Source organism: Rattus norvegicus, chromosome 3 (genome assembly GCF_036323735.1).
Source record: "Rattus norvegicus strain BN/NHsdMcwi chromosome 3, GRCr8, whole genome shotgun sequence".
NCBI classification, from domain to species: domain Eukaryota; kingdom Metazoa; phylum Chordata; class Mammalia; order Rodentia; family Muridae; genus Rattus; species Rattus norvegicus.
The window spans coordinates 71,742,822-71,759,120 of record NC_086021.1 but is presented as its reverse complement, the minus strand read 5'-3'; the positions used below and the strand labels follow the sequence as shown (position 1 = coordinate 71,759,120).

At 36.8% G+C, this 16,299-nt stretch overlaps 1 protein-coding gene across 8 annotated transcripts in view; it reads left to right on the top strand.

Annotated features, from left to right (window-relative positions):
• The window catches only part of Scn7a (sodium voltage-gated channel alpha subunit 7), a 102,582-nt gene extending 87,334 nt beyond the window's left edge, over window positions 1-15,248 (top strand). For 5 of the 8 annotated variants that reach the window (NM_001388508.1, XM_039105778.2, XM_039105779.2 and 2 more), the window contains 7 exons: window positions 1,639-1,746; window positions 6,015-6,293; window positions 7,115-7,168; window positions 7,541-7,678; window positions 8,503-8,607; window positions 9,150-9,420; window positions 12,622-15,248. In NM_001388508.1, the coding sequence (NP_001375437.1) occupies window positions 1,639-1,746; window positions 6,015-6,293; window positions 7,115-7,168; window positions 7,541-7,678; window positions 8,503-8,607; window positions 9,150-9,420; window positions 12,622-13,685 (2,019 nt within the window). In that variant the 3' untranslated portion in view covers window positions 13,686-15,248. Of the gene's footprint in view, window positions 1-1,638; window positions 2,705-6,014; window positions 6,294-7,114; window positions 7,169-7,540; window positions 7,679-8,502; window positions 8,608-9,149; window positions 9,421-12,621 lie in introns of those variants that run through there. The other 3 variants (XM_039105780.2, XM_039105781.2, XM_063284502.1) reach the window with 3 other exon arrangements.
• The last annotated feature ends 1,051 nt before the right edge of the window (window positions 15,249-16,299 follow it).

Here is a 16,299-nt window from a genome sequence, read left to right as displayed (position 1 = left end):
AAAATCTTTAAATTCCAGTGATTTGACATTTAAATAATGTAGCCACAATTTGAATATCTATTGTCATCTGAACCATCCTCACAGTATCAGGGTTTCTCTTGTGGATCATTGGGTAGACTTTATGCTAACATTCCTGCTCTCGCTAAGGTGTAGCTTCTTGTATTTTCTGCACAGAAAACAAGTAGGAAAAAGTCAAAAGAAGTCCCACTTCTCTTAGTGGAACTGTATAACAGTTTATCCTCCTGAGATTAAAAGCCAACTCGTAATAATTAAAAGTCTCTCTTGATGGAGTGCTGGTAGTACAAGCCTTTAGTCCCAGATCCCAGGATGAGGAAGCAGGTGGATCTCTGTGATTTTTGAGTTCAACCTGATGTGACAAGATCGCCTGCTGCCCTACTTCCCATCCATCCCCATTCTCTACCCCTGCCATCTCAGTAGATGATCTGCCATCACTAGCTTTTGATATACTTCAGATTAGTCCATATGAATTTCATCTTATTGCCTTGCTATTCATTCTTCCATCTGGGATTTTGCAAGTGTTTATGCTGTAGCTGAAAGGAAACCTTTGAAGTTCCATCCTCCCGTGCTTCCTAATAAAGTCTACAACTGCCCCAGTATTTTCTTCACTTCCATAATGCCTATGAATATTATGTAATCTATGCACTTGTCGGTTTATAATTTGTCTTTCCACACTTAAAAATAAGCTTTATTAGTGCAGACATTTTCTGAATATTATTCTTTATCCCTCCTTTATCTACTATGTCCTCTAGACATACCATATAGCTGATAATGTTTACCCAATGAATAGCTGATTTTCTATGCTATGAGCAACGATGGAGGCTTTTCTGCACATAATTAATGACTTGTAATAGGTGACTTCTGTATTGTTACTCAGTTTTTATCATTTGTCTTCTATTCCACAAGAGACCCCCAAAGGACACTGCAGCTCTACTCAGTGCTCTCTGTATCTTCAGCCCTGCGTGCTTTTGTGGTACCTCAATGCCATTTTTATAGCATAGAATTAAGAACAAAAATAGTGTTTCTCTGTGCTGACTTGAAAATCAAGGAAGCAGAGAGATACAACATAAATTTCATCAGAACAGTATCAGCATTATTCAATTCTAAGTAGAATACGTTTTATGAATATAAAACTTTACTTTAAAAGTCACTCAAGCACATAGCCATATGTTTTATAATCTATACTTGTGTTTAATTTAATTAATACCTTTCTTCATACATAGCTTCTGGATTTTCTATTACATGTTGTCTTAACCGTAGTTAAACTCTGGTGAATATGTAAGTATGGTCTATGTGTGTTTCAATGAATATATTTTCACTGATGTATTATAAATGATCTTACTACAAATTAAAAACAATACACACAGTCTTGATCATATAAAATATCATATTTGTAAACACTTATATACAAATACTATTTATTTATGGAAATGCTTATTGTTTTACCTTTTACAAAATAATTTTAACAAAAATTATTTTCTTACAGTTTGTATTTTTAAGGCATTATGAAATATATATTTATATGTTTAAAAGGTTGAGTGATAGCTTTAGATAGTGTATTTTTATTGTAAGCACAGAGGGAGGTTATGATCATATTCACTTTTTCTAACACATGTGCAGGTGTTGTGTCTTAGCTTAATAGGCAAAACTCGAGAGGACCTGAACCCTCTGGCTTCCATAAAGTTCCTTCGAGCACTTAGAGTTCTGTCTCAGTTTGAAAGAATGAAGGTAAGACAGATTTAAAACTCAGTTGTGAGTTTTCCTGGGGGACCACTAGATTTCCATGAGTTGAAAAACTTTATTGTTGCCGTAAATGGCTAATTTTTAAACAAGTAAATAGCTAATTTTTAAACAGATAAATAGCATATATCCCAGTACAAACCAATAGAGAAGCTTTACTAGTCACACTTTTATTGATTTTTGGAACCTATTATTCAGAAGTCATGAAAACTAACAAAAGAAGTAAAGACAAGTAAAAAAGGAGAGATTAAGTACAGTTTCAGAAACAATATATTCCTAACCCTCATATATATGTATATATTTCTATCATTTGTTTATTAAAATTATATTCAATTTCATATGTGATATATAATATGAAGGTGTATATTATATATGTGTATATAGGTGATGATCAGGAAAACAAGTTTATTAACTATTTTAGTAGTTCAATTAATTGTAAATTAATTTTATAAACACATTTTGATTCTATTCACTCACAAAATCCCTTTAACGTCTCCCAGATGAACCCTCACCTCCCTATATCTCACACTAATGTCATCTCTCCTTCCCCTCTTTTATTTAATAGCTCATTGGTTCTAGTTTGCACTTACCATATGCCTCTGGGTGTGAGAAATCTACTAGAATACAGGTGACTCCCATGGAGCCATAGCCTCAAAGAAAACTGACTCTCACTCCACAGAAGTCAACCACAGCTCTTCAGTTAGGAATAGGGTCTCAGGGACTCCTTTCTTCTCCATGCTACAGTGTTGACTTGCTTAATCTGGGTAGGTAATCATGGCTGCTGTCAATTCATGAGTGTAGGGGATCTGTCATGTCTAAAATACACTGTTTCACTCTGGTCATTTCTAACCTGTGTCTCTGACAACTTTTCTGCCCCTTATTTAGCCATGGATGAAGAATAGAGGAAGAATAATTTAAATGTTCCACTTGTGGCTGAGCACTTATCCACACTCTTCACATTGACATTTTTTCTGCATTAACTATTATCCAGTGCACAAAGGAACATATGATAATGTCTAAGAATTTCACTAATCTACAGGAAGGAAACACAAATTTATGAAAGAGCTTGGTAACATGACCATTTAGCAAAATAAAAGCAGTAAATGTATACCTGGGATCTGTTGACTCCCAAGTCATGAATTCTTATTTTTTACCAGTTATGCAGTACCTAGCAAGCATCTATGCTATGTCCTCCTGAGTAGGACACCTTATATCCAACCAGAAATCAGACAGTTATTCCCATGACATTCGGAGCTGTTTTCCCTTAGCAGACCTTGTCTCATCATGACTACTGTCATTACAGTTCATGGCATTCGCAGCCGAGGAAGACATTTGAAAACTCTCCCAACGCCCATCAGTCTACCTAGCACACTTTGGTATTATGAAATACCAAATTATTAGGAGTCAGTTTCCTAGTCAGTAACAACTCGGTTTTTCCAGATCCTATGACCAATGTGTATAGTATCTTCAGCAATAAAGTCTTCTCACTACATTCTGTTGAAAGATTAAAAGCAATGACAGTTCTCTGTATTGTACTGGAGACCTCAGGGCCATCTCTGACCAACAATTGAGGGGGTTATTCCACACTTGCCTTAGACTTTTTATTTAGCACTCAATGGCTTTGGAATAACCATCAGCCCCTATGTAGGGTGTCTTCAATTACACTTTTATATAACTATGTAAACATATAAATATATTCGTACACACCTATAACATAGGCATATATGTGTATATCGTATATATGAAGCATGCAAAGAAGTAGACTTCCATAGGCTCTAGAAGCATCCTTCATGTTAACTGTTCCTCCCCCAGTTCCTATCTGTATCCCTCCTTAGATCTTGTTCCTTATTATTCCTCTACAGTCTTTCATATCACTTGTTCTCTTCTCCCCTTAAGATCTTCATCCTCCTTTGCCACCAATGGTTCCTTTTTTATTCATATTAAAGACAGCATCACAATGGTTGAATGCTAAGATCACATAGTAGTGATATGTAACATGCAATGTTGGTATTTCTGTGTCTGGGTTACCTCATTCAGTATAGTGCTTTCCAGCACAATCCATTTACATAGACATTCCATAGTCTCATTTTTCTTCATAATTGATTGAGTAGGCCATATTTTAATTATCCAATCATCACTTGATGAACATCTATACTTTTCCCACGTCCAGACTAAATTGGGGTAGGATGTATATTGTTTACTAAATTAGAGAGAGCTTTGCTTTTTATAAGAAAATTCACTTAAAATCACACATCACACACGGCTAATTTTTTTTATCTTTATTAACTTGAATATTTCTTATTTACATTTTGATTGTTATTCGCCTTCCCGGTTTCCGCCCAACATGCCCCTAACCCCTCCTCCTCCCCTTCTATATGGGCTTCCACTCCCCATCCTCCCCTCCGTACCACCCTCCCCCCAAAAAGGAGCCAAAACCATCCAATGGAAAAAAGATAGCATTTTCAGCAAATGGTGCTGGTTCGACTGGAGTTCAGCATGTAGAAGAATGAAGATCGATTCATGCTTATCACCCTGTACAAGGCTTAAGTCCAAGTGGAACAAGGACCTCCACATCAAACCAGATACAGTCAAACTAATAGAAGAAAAAGTAGGGAAGCATCTCGAACACACGGGCACTGGCAAAAATTTCCTGAACAAAACACCAATGGCTTGTGCTCTAAGATCAAGAATTGACAAATGGAATCTCATAAAACTGCAAAGCTTCTGTAAGGCAAAGGACACTGTGGTTAGGACAAAACGGCAACCAACAGATTGGGAAAAGATCTTTACCAATCCTACAACAGATAGAGGGCTTATATCCAAAATATACAAAGAACTCAAGAAAAGTTAGACCGCAGGGAGACAAATAACCCTATTAAAAATGGGGTTCAGAGCTAAACAAAGAATTCACAGCTGAGGAATACCGAATGGCTGAGAAACACCTAAAGAAGTGTTCAACATCTTTAATCATAAGGGAAATGCAAATCAAAACAACCCTGAGATTTCACCTCACACCAGTGAGAATGGCTAAGATCAAAAACTCAGGTGACCACAAATGCTGGCGAGGATGCGGAGAAAGAGGAACACTCCTCCATTGTTGGTGGGGTTGCAGACTGGTACAACCATTCTGGAAATCAGTCTGGAGGTTCCTCAGAAAATTGGACATTGAACACGGTTAATTCTTACTTGTGCATTCTCCCCATGTGGATGCTAAAGGTTTCTCTGAACAATATGAAGATAACCAATGGGTTCAACTATATAAAATGCCAAAATATCTACAATGTCAACAAATGTCCTGTGGCTTCATTTTAGAGTTATAGTAAAGTGATTATAATTACACCATAAGTCAAAGCATTTATCCAAGGACATAAATCCCTGGCTATAAGCAAAGAAGTGTGGAAAAGATATAAGTATAGTAATGGTTAAAAGATAAAATGAAAAAAATGTTTAGATTGATGATATAAAATAGAATTGATGGTGTTTCGGGGTGGAAAGGAAAATATAAATTCCTAGAAAAAGTAAAAGAGACTGCTATGGTTTGAAGGGTATAGAAAGCAGTTCAATTTTGGTTCAAACATTTCAGTGCAGTAGTAAGAAGTTCTAATTAAAATTTTGGAGGGAAAGAGATGAGAAACGGAAGACAGTGAATGCAGACTGTGGCTGGTGCTTACATACTTTAGGGTATGGATTCATTACTCCAACCTCTCACCCCACCTGGCTCATTAGTAGCATAGTTCAGTGAGGAGAGCAGAGGCTGAGTTAGAGCTATCGTGCTTCCTGAGCCAAACTATTGCTTTGACTTCATTAAAACATCTGTCTCTGCTTCATATTTCCTGTGCCTGTATTGTCTCCTTTGCAAGTCCATCCTTCCAAAGTCACTTCTCATTCTGTTGTCTATCATGTTTGTGTATTTATACATAATCTAACTCATGCACTGAGCTTAAATTATCTTAGCCATTCTAAAATAGTATAGAATTAACTGAAATAAAGACTTAGGGTAGCATTTGAACTAACCAGTTCTGTTGACTGTTAATAATGTGCCAAGTTTTTGAAGGAATTTCGACTTACAGTATAATTTTTATTAAAAGTCAATGACTGTTGAATCAATTCCAATACTTGCATATTAAGTATTCAGACTTTAGATAGACGTGTTATATGACTCAGTATGTTACTATGTCAATTAGTATTTTTATTCTGATCAGAAATTGAAATGGTTTTCTTTTCTTACCTAAAGTGCTAATTTTCTTATACTCCAGGTGGTTCTGAGAGCTTTGATAAAAACAACCTTACCCGCTGTGAGCGTGTTTCTGGTCTGCCTAATGATCTGGCTGCTTTTCAGTGTTATGGGAGTGTTCTTATTCGCTGGCAAGTTCTATGAATGCATTGACCCAACAAGGGGAGAAAGATTCTCTGTATTTGAAGTTATGAATAAGAGTCAGTGTGAAAACCTGGTATTTAATGAATCAATGCCATGGGAGAATGCAAAACTGAACTTTGATAATGTTGGAAATGGTTTTCTTTCTTTGTTCCAAGTGGTGAGTATACTTTTTCACCTGTTTCACATCAAATTCATGTTCAAGTTAAGGACCAAGCTTGCATCTAGAACAGATTGTGGGTAATGAACAAATTTTATTATAATAGAGATTGCAATTATTAACTAACAGATAACAATTATGAGATGCATGCTATTCTAGGCTTCTTTGAAGATCCAGTAAGGTAGAGTCCCTGCTCTTGTGGGAGAATCAAGTGAGTTGACAGTGCAGACAATGGAGAGGAAATGCCTGGCCTTAACAATTTCCACCGGGGTTGGGGATTTAGCTCAGTGGTAGAGCGCTTGCCTAGCAAGTGCAAGGCCCTGGGTTCGGTCCCCAGCTCCGAAAAAAAGAACCAAAAAAAAAAAAAACCAATTTCCACCATTGCTTCTTGGTTACAGGGTCAAAGCCCTTCAGTCTGGCTTTGACGGCTATTGTCTTTCCACCACTAAAAATGCTGAGCGATGGCCACTCAGTGATATGATATCCAGCAGATATGCAGGGTTCACCATTCAAATCACATGACGAAGACCACAAGCTCAATTTTGATGCTTACTAACATGTAGCTAGAGCTTTAATATCAGTTTCCTTTGTCTCTCTTGTTCTATTGAAACCATACTAAATATTTTATCAATTATAAATGAATTAGGTAAAAATAGCAATATGACACTAAATGTGATGAATCTCCTAGTGACACTGTATATTGAATTATGGCGAACCCCATCATCCAGCATTTAGAATACTAAACATAAATGAATTAAGTTTTGTTTTTTGTTCATAATAAAAATATTCTATAAGATTCATGTATATTTTATTTTCAACAGGCAACATTTAATGGGTGGATCAGTATTATGAATTCAGCAATTGACTCTGTTGGTGTGAGTATCAGGCATTCCCAATGTCATTGTCAGGGTGACAATTTAAGCAAGGAGCACAATAGTAATTTATATAGACAGTATTTTTTTCACATAAGGTATTGCATTGGCACTGAATTTCCTTCCAATAGTGTGTGTAAAAATTGAGGCCTTGTTATCCCTCTTGAAGGATTATCATCTTTTTAAACCATAATTAACAAAACAAACAGATAAAGTCCCAAATGAATGCAGCCATGAGAGCCTTACACTATGAAGCCAGGGAAATATTTCCTTCATTTATCAGGACCTGGTTGTCCTCTCCTCATTTATGGTATAAGTCTCATGTTTAAAAAGTTAGTATCCATATTTTACTAATTTTTTCACATTTAATTTTAGGTGTACATGCAGCCTAGTTTTGAGCACAGCCTCCACATGTACACTTACTTTATCATCTTTGTTGTGTTTGGATTATTTCTTCCCTTGTGTATGCTGATTGGTGTTATTATCAGGAATTTCAACAAGCAGAAAATTAAGATAAGTATAAATATTCTTTCTACTTGCTTAACAATTAGACTTAACAAAAATATTTCTAGGATTGTCCTCTTGGTTTGATGTCAGGTATACATGGCACAAATGTAATAGAACAATAATTAGTGTTCTTGTACATTATAAATATTATGAAAATGCCCAGCCTTATTGTATCTCCAATAGACAAAGGACACTCAGGCAAGAGGTACAGTTTAAAAGTTCCTGCACTTATATATGTTTGCTGGTAAATGATAGTGTAATGAAAACCAAATAACAAAATTCTACTATGTTCTTACACATATGTATGTGTTCAGAAAAAAGTTTTATTTATTAAATAATGTCTCGCTATTCTTTGAATTAGGCACGTGATAAATCCAGGGCATTATTAAGTTATAATTACAGTAGGTTTTTGCAGTTAGGCAGAGGAACATAAATGATATATACTTCCAGAATTATTTTTTTAAAAGTGTTTTGATTGCATTTGTAAAATTAGGCCATATTTTAAATTTATAAAAATGCAAAACTATTCGATCCTAATTTTAATTACTTCTGCTTTAGACACAAACCATATCGATTAAATTTAATTTGTCACAGTGGGCTTCTCATGTCTTCCGCTGTGTCGCCTTGTCTCGCTAACTGAAAAGGAAAACCTGAAATAAAGATGGTTGATTATCATATATTCTGTGTATTTTATATGGATTTTATATAGAAATACCTAAACTTGATTGTGCAAAGAATGAAATCTAATTTTCTAAAGCATACCTCCGAAAAGGGAAGATTTTGGGTGAACTGCAATTTTCATATCTTTTTATTTATTTATTTTTTTTTACCAGGGAGGATCAAATATCTTTATAACGGTAAAGCAGAAGAAACAGTACCGGGCACTGAAGAAGCTCTTGTATGCAGACTCTCAGAAACCAGCAGCCCGCCCTAGAGTAAGAAAATATTGTTTCAAATCTTAAAAAAAAATAATCATTTTATTCAGGCTGGGAACATAGCTTAGGGGCAGAATGCATACCTCACACATCCAAGGTTCTAGGTTCAATCCGAAGCACCTGAAATAAATATTTAAAAATATGGGGGCTGGGGACTTAGCTCAGTGGTAGAGCGCTTACCTAGGAAGCGCAAGGCCCTGGGTTCGGTCCCCAGCTCCGAAAAAAAGAACCAAAAAAAAAAATATGTTAGTTGTCGTGGAACACGCCTTTCGTCCCAGAATGTGGGAAGTACATGCAGGAGTATCAGGAGGCAATGGCTGGTCTTCACTGTGTGTGTGTGTGTGTGTGTGTGTGTGTGTGTGTTTGTGTGTGTGTGTGTGTGTGTGCGCGCGCGCACTGTTTCTTGACAACAGTTATAAAGTACATTCTCTGTCAAAGGATCCGATTGATGGTTTTATATTATTTGCGAAGGGAAACCGTGGAATCCAGAAATTATGCAAGTACATAAGTAGCTTGTCAATTGTCCTTTGCTTCCCTTACAGAACAAGTTCCAAGGCTTCATTTGTGACGTAGTAACACATCGTGTCTTTAATGTCATCATCATACTTCTTATCTGTTTCCAAGCAACAACCATTATGATACAAAATGATGAGCAGAGTCCACAAATTGAAACCGCTGTCTTCTGGATGAACTCCCTTTTTACCATGCTGTTCACTCTGGAATGCATACTGAAGCTCACCGCCTTCCGCTGCCACTATTTCACCAGCGCATGGAATGTTCATGACTTTATGGTGGTCGTTTTCTCCATTACAGGTAAGGTTGGCTGCTGTCAAATTTTCCTTTATATTTTAATTTAGTCTATCACTGTATGTATCAAGATAATGACTTTGAAGAAGCAAAATCATAAGACCATTTTCATCCCCAAAAGAATGAATCATTATTTGCAATTGTGTGTGTGTGTGTGTGTGTGTACTATCACTATTTTTAGATGAAAACATTTTATCTGTTTAGAAACTTAAGCATGTGTCACAAACACAGGATATGTACTTGGTTATCTGTAACATTCTAAGCTGCCATGAGAAGAGCTCTGTGTATTGAAATGACATGGTTTTCAAAGCTCACTAAAAGTCCTTACTTTTAATTTTTTTAAATGTTCCCCACCATCCCATCATTACAATTTTAGTATTTAAATGACTTTGTTCCTAGTCTCATAGTTCTGGGGTTTAATGAATTTGTCTCTAGTTTCTCTTACCTGAGTAATTTTATATTGGTTGACAAACACATTTTGTTATGTTGTTAAATAAGTAGAACTGTGTATAGTAAGGTTAGGGACACTTTCTCTACACATATCGTTTAAGGACTATCAGGGAGTAAGTACATTTGCAGAGCAGAACATTCTCTTATGGGCTGAATCACAGAGTTCTATTACACAGGGTAAAAGAAAGAGCACCTTATCAGTAACTGGTGGTCAGAGAAAATGCCATTTAAGAAGGAAATTTAAACAGAGACCTACTGGGTAAGGGCTATCAGGCAAAATTATACCAGGAATAAAGAAGTTTCTTTAGTGTTTGCTTCTGCATAACCAGGATATGGTCTCCATGAGAGTAGGGGATAACATTTAAAATGTAAATTAAAAATATCCAATAAAAAAACAATCAATGATGTCAATGCTGCACTTAAGGCTCGGGGATCATCGGAGAAAAGGGGTAGGTAGGATGGATGCAGGAACCAAAGAACCAAGGAGTTTGCTGTGAGAATCTATCTCCTAAGAATATCAGAAACTATGCCCATGAAGTCTCACCAATGTGTCTGTATAAACATTGGATGAGTAAGGATGAAGATATGCTACAAGGGAGAGCCCAGGATATCTCTACTAGACACAAAGAACTAGAAGAAACAAGGAATATTGTGAGTAGAAGGACTACTCCTTCCAGGGAAGCGCACACCAATTGGTTATCCTATGCCAAATGGTCAATCCTGAAAGTAACATTACAGAGAATGGGCAGGTTGTATTTACATATTAAGAAACAAATATGTATGCATGTGTTTATGTATATATACATTGTTTTATATATACATACATAGACATATATAAGTATATATGTGGAACAGTAGTAAATGTAAAAACAGGCCATAAATTGAAAAGAGAGAAAGGAAGGATATATAGAAAGGTTTAGATGAAGGGAAGGAAAGGAAATCTAGTGGGATTATATTGTAATCTTAGAAAGTAAAAAAAAATTAAAAGGTTAGTGATATCAACCAGAACTTTCGTAAAAGAAAACATAAACTACCTGCCTAATATGAGTTCAGAAATTTCACTCTTTCAGTAGAACAGTGAATTCATGTCACTGACTACTGAAAGAAAAGTATAAGCTGGAGAGAAAAGTGTATGGAGATTGGAGGGGCAACAGGAAAGAAACAAGGGAAGTATAAGCTACAGTGTCTGAAGTAGGAGTTACAGAGTGTACAGGAAGAGAAAAGCAGCCATAGTGAAAGCCATTCAACTTGAATTTCCAGTCTCCTGAGGCAATCATCTGGCCAAGGCACTGATGTTGCCAACTTAACTAAAATAATGAGTATTGTTAAATTGAGATGGTTAAAGGCTGAGGTGAGTCCTTGGATTGTTCATTAAGGGAGACGCTGTAAACAGGGAGACCATGAGCCACTTATTAAGTCTCCAGCTGTGTGTAAGTGATGAGAACTGTGTGAATCATAGAGCAAGGGAATGATAAAAAATTGAGTTGGACAGCATAATCCACAGAGGGCAGGAAATGTATCATAATTTTTAATAAAACTTATTGGACAAAATGTGCCTAGAAATGTAATTGGAAAGTGACAAGGTACTTATGCTGCTGTTTTGCCTTAGAAATGTAGAGAAGAAGAGAGTATGCATTCTTCATTTTAAAGTGTTACGTGGAAAATAATGTCATCAGCAGAGTAAGAGTTTAGATAAGGGGTTTAATTTCCTGGTAGGGAGCAGGAGTATATGCACAGGAAGTGAGGATGCCTCTTTATTAATGGAAGAGCTTGAAAGATTGGGGAGAGATGGGAATTTGTCTAGTGTAAAAGAGTCACTGATATACTTTAGAGGGGGTGTAGGCATGACAGAATATAGAATATAAAATAGACATGACCCACCAAAAAGTTCATCTTAGAGAGTGCACATGTTAACAAAAGTATTAGGCCTGATACTTCCTCTCAGCAAATACACAAAAGCCTCATGACACTGTCCTCCATGACCTTTGCAACAAAAACTAAAACGAAGTTATAAGGAGATGTTCACATGTTATACTCATATTTAAAGTTCTTTAGACTCAAATACTACTTATAAAAGAAATAAATTACAATCTATGAACCCCTAAATTATATACATATATAGAGAGATAGTCTTGGTTATCAATAATGGAGCAATATCTCAGGAGTTAAGAGCACTGTCTGCCCTTCCAGAGGTCCTGAGTTCAATTCCCAGCAACCACATAGTGACTCACATGGGACTTTATGCCCTCTTCTAGTGTGTCCGAAGACAGCTGCAGTGCACGCACATACATTAAATAAATAAATCTCTAAAAAAATAATGTCTCCCTGCTTTACATTCTCTTCATCTTTAAGAACTCTCATAAGTTAATGCATTAAAAAATCTTTGAGGGAAATTATATTCTATATTTACATGATGCATTAGTGAGATTGGTCAAATTCCTTAATCCAACAATCTTAAGAAAAGTGTGGACTATTGAACTACAGTATGGATCTGGTCACCTGTGATTTCAAAACTATCTTAAAATAGTAGCACAGAAGAATTCTATTTTAAACTTTGGCACAGAGCCTGATCATTGATAAAAATAATATTTAATTAACCTAATGTTCAATATGCTGTTCTATGAGATAGGTTAAGTGATGGAGTAATAGTAGATTCATGAACCATACAAAACTAGAGCAGTTGGGAAATTATCTTTTCTATATACAATTGCATTTGGATAATTTTGTTTCTTCCTTGTATCTTTTTCTCACACCAAGGACTGCTGCTGCCTTTGTCAATAGGACAATACTTTGTGCCTCCTTCACTGGTGCAGCTGCTTCTTCTCTCTCGCATCATCCATGTCCTGCGTCCTGGGAAAGGACCAAAGGTGTTCCATGATCTGATGCTTCCCTTGATGCTGTCACTCCCAGCACTGCTCAACATTGCTCTTCTCATCTTCCTGGTCATGTTCATCTACGCCATCTTTGGAATGTACAACTTCGCCTACGTAAAGAAAGAAGCCGGAATTAATGATGTGTCCAACTTTGAGACCTTTGGAAGCAGTATGCTTTGTCTCTTTCAAGTTACAACATTTTCTGGTTGGGACGGGATGCTGGATGCAATTTTCAACAGTCAGTGGTCTGACTGCGATCCTGATAAAATTAACCCAGGGACTCAGGTCAGGGGAGACTGTGGGAGCCCTTCTGTTGGGATTTTTTATTTTGTCAGTTACATCCTCATATCATGGTTGATCATTGTTAATATGTACGTTGTTTTGATCATGGAGTTCTTAAGTATTCCTTCTAAGAGAAAAAACAGGACCTTGAGCGAAGATGACTTTAGGAGATTCTTCAAGGTATGGAACAGGTTTGACCCTGACAGGACCCAGTACATAGACTCTACTAAGCTTTCTGATTTTGCAGCTGCTCTCGATCCTCCTCTTTTCATGGCAAAACCAAACAAGGGCCAGCTTGTAGCCATGGATCTCCCCATGGCTGCAGGAGACAGAATCCATTGCCTTGATATTTTGCTTGCCTTTACGAAAAGAGTGATGGGAAAGGATGAGCGGGTGGAGAAGATCCTTTCAGAGATAGAATCTGGGTTTATGTTAGCGAACCCTTTCAAAATTACGTATGAGCCGATTACAACGACTTTGAAACGCAAACAAGAGGCAGTCTCAGCCACTATCATCCAGCGGGCATACAAAAGTTACCGCTTAAGGCAAAGTGACAAAAAGATACAAGATATCCCGGAAATAGATGATGGCAGGGAGGATCCTAACTCTAAAGGTGTCCACTCTGGTCAAATCGAGGAAAAGGCATCTATTCAGACCCAGATCTAACCGTACTTCCCAATTCTTCTTTCTTTACATATTCCCACACACACTAAAAACGCTTAACTAAGCAGGAGATCGGAGACTAGAGATAATGGTCACATCTGTGTGCCCACACATCTCCATGACAAGCTCTGCTTTATGTCCAGTCTCGTGATACCTCAGGAAAGACAGAGCCTCAGTATTGCTGCAGGTAGCTAAAGTGGGTCACACTTGTCATTTGGCTATTTAAAATGTTTCTCTGTGGCTTGTCTAGTGTTGCCTATAGTGGAAGATGTGTAAGAAGAAAAGAGAGGAGAGGGAAATAAAGTTCAGCAGTTATACAGTTTTCCTCATATATTTTATATTTAATTTTACAGGCCGGGTCACCACCCCTGGGGCCTAGTTGCAAATATGAGGTATTTCCTTAAAGTGGATTGTGCTTCAAAAATTCGGGAAGCCTGCCTTCAATCATGAGCATGCCTAAATAAACACTACTGGGTGGGAAAGGAGAATGCAGGTCTTCAGAAAGTGCCTTTCAGTTCTACATTTCTTAAAATGTTTAACTGGCCCCTCCCCCTCTTTTTGCTTTCTTCCTGATGGCTTTTTGAATTTTTGTTTCATTTTTTGTTTGTTTGCTCGCTTTGTTTTGCTGTTGTTCTTTGGTGTTTCGTTGTCCCTCGTGACTATGCAGGTTCTACAAGAGCTCCAGGTCAGAAAGAACTGAGATTTATGGAGCAAGAAGCGTAGGAGTCACACTTAACAATGAGCACATTTTCTGTATTTCATTCACATTTATACCTTTTTATAAGTACACATTTACTAAAAGGATACAATAGAGTTAATGGACTGGAGCTTTACCTTGTTCTAAAAACTGGTTTATTTTTTACCATTTATCCATAGCAGGTGCATGCTGTCATATAAATTAGAAGAGTTGGGGGCAACCAGCATGTTTAGGGGTTTTCAGTGCCCTGATCCTTAATTTAAAAACTGGTCACTTGAAAGTTCTTCCCATTGTACGTTGTATTTCTTGCAACTTGAAGAAAATGACCCTTCAAACAATAGGGGTAGTGAGGAAGCAGATGAAAGTTAAGTTGGCATTTTATAACATCATTATATGCAAATTAGCTCACTTATGTTTCCCTTATTTCTTTTATATCTTCTCATACATACTCATGCAAATGTTTTATATTTGAGAATCTATAAAATAACAAACATTAGTTTTAACTACTGATATTATTTTTGTTAATATAAATAGTTGGTTTTGATTTCTTCACATAGTTGTTTACTTCCACTCATGTAGTTTGAGAATCTGATATTTTCTCCATTTGTATAAAGACTGATTACACCGTGCCTATGAAGCCCTCCAGAATTGAAAAGAAAAAATATATATATATATATATATTCTACTGGCTTAAATAAGAAGCTTTAAATGGGTTTTATGATACTCAATGCCATTGTATTCTCGAGACTGTATTTTGTAATGAACGCATGGACTCGAGCCTTAACTCTTGTTATCTACTTTCGATCCTCAGAAACTCAATGAATTTACCAACTTGCCTTGGACAATCAAGTAAACGTAATTTCAGAGTCTGTGGGTTTTGTGGATTTTTTGTGTGTGTGGCTGGTAGTTCGGTTGGTTGGTTGGTTGGTTGGTTGGTTGGTTGGTTGGTTGGTTCGTTGGTTGGTTGGTTGGTTCGTTGGTTGGTTGGTTGGTTGGTTGGTTGGTTGGTTGGTTGGTTGGATGGATGGTTGGTTGGTTGGTTGATTGGTTGGTTGGTTGGTTGGTTGGTTGGTTGGTTGGTTGGTTGGTTGGATGGATGGTTGGTTGGATGGTTGGTTGGTTGGTTGGATGGTTGGTTGGTTGGTTGGTTGGTTGGTTGGTTGGTTGGATGGTTGAATGGTTGGATGGTTGGATGTTTGGTTGGTTGGTTGGTTGGTTGGTTCGTTTGTTCGTTGGTTGGTTCGTTGGTTGGTTCGTTGGTTGGTTATATTTATTAAAGTCATTCTCTTTCATTGTTTACTCTTTGTTATGTGATGGAGGCAAGAGAAGCATGGGAGGTTTAACTGATGACATGTTAGCTTCTGTGTTACCTCAACGCTTCAGTTTTCCAATTTCTGGGAATGCCTTACTGAGGAAAGTGCTACAGATAGTCAGACTCAGTCATAACTTGCTTCCATAAATCCCATTAAGACAAGACACAGAGTTTGAAAATCATTTTGCTGTTACCAATAAAGAATGTCGAGCAATAGCCATCCAAAAAGTAGAAAATTTCATTTCTGAATGATTGTCGCCCTAGGTCCTCCTTTTGACATCCCACAGAAAATAATAAATATAACCTGCTAAGCATACTTGGCTTTGATTTTTTTAAAAAAACTATTAGTTTATAAGCCATGTTGGCAAATCTGATTAGTGAATTTTTAAATAATGTTTACAGAGTTATTTCATTGTTCATCCTGATAATGCAAGAGTGAGGGTGCCTGTGGATCTCTGATGCTTACATATAAGAATATGATCAGCTATCAAATCCATGAAAGAGAGAGTTAGAATGTTAGTAAGAATCACGCTGACTTTGAAATTCTCTTGGGTATTAGCACAGTCACCAAAGTTAGTCTTCTGTTCCACTAATAAAGCATGTATATC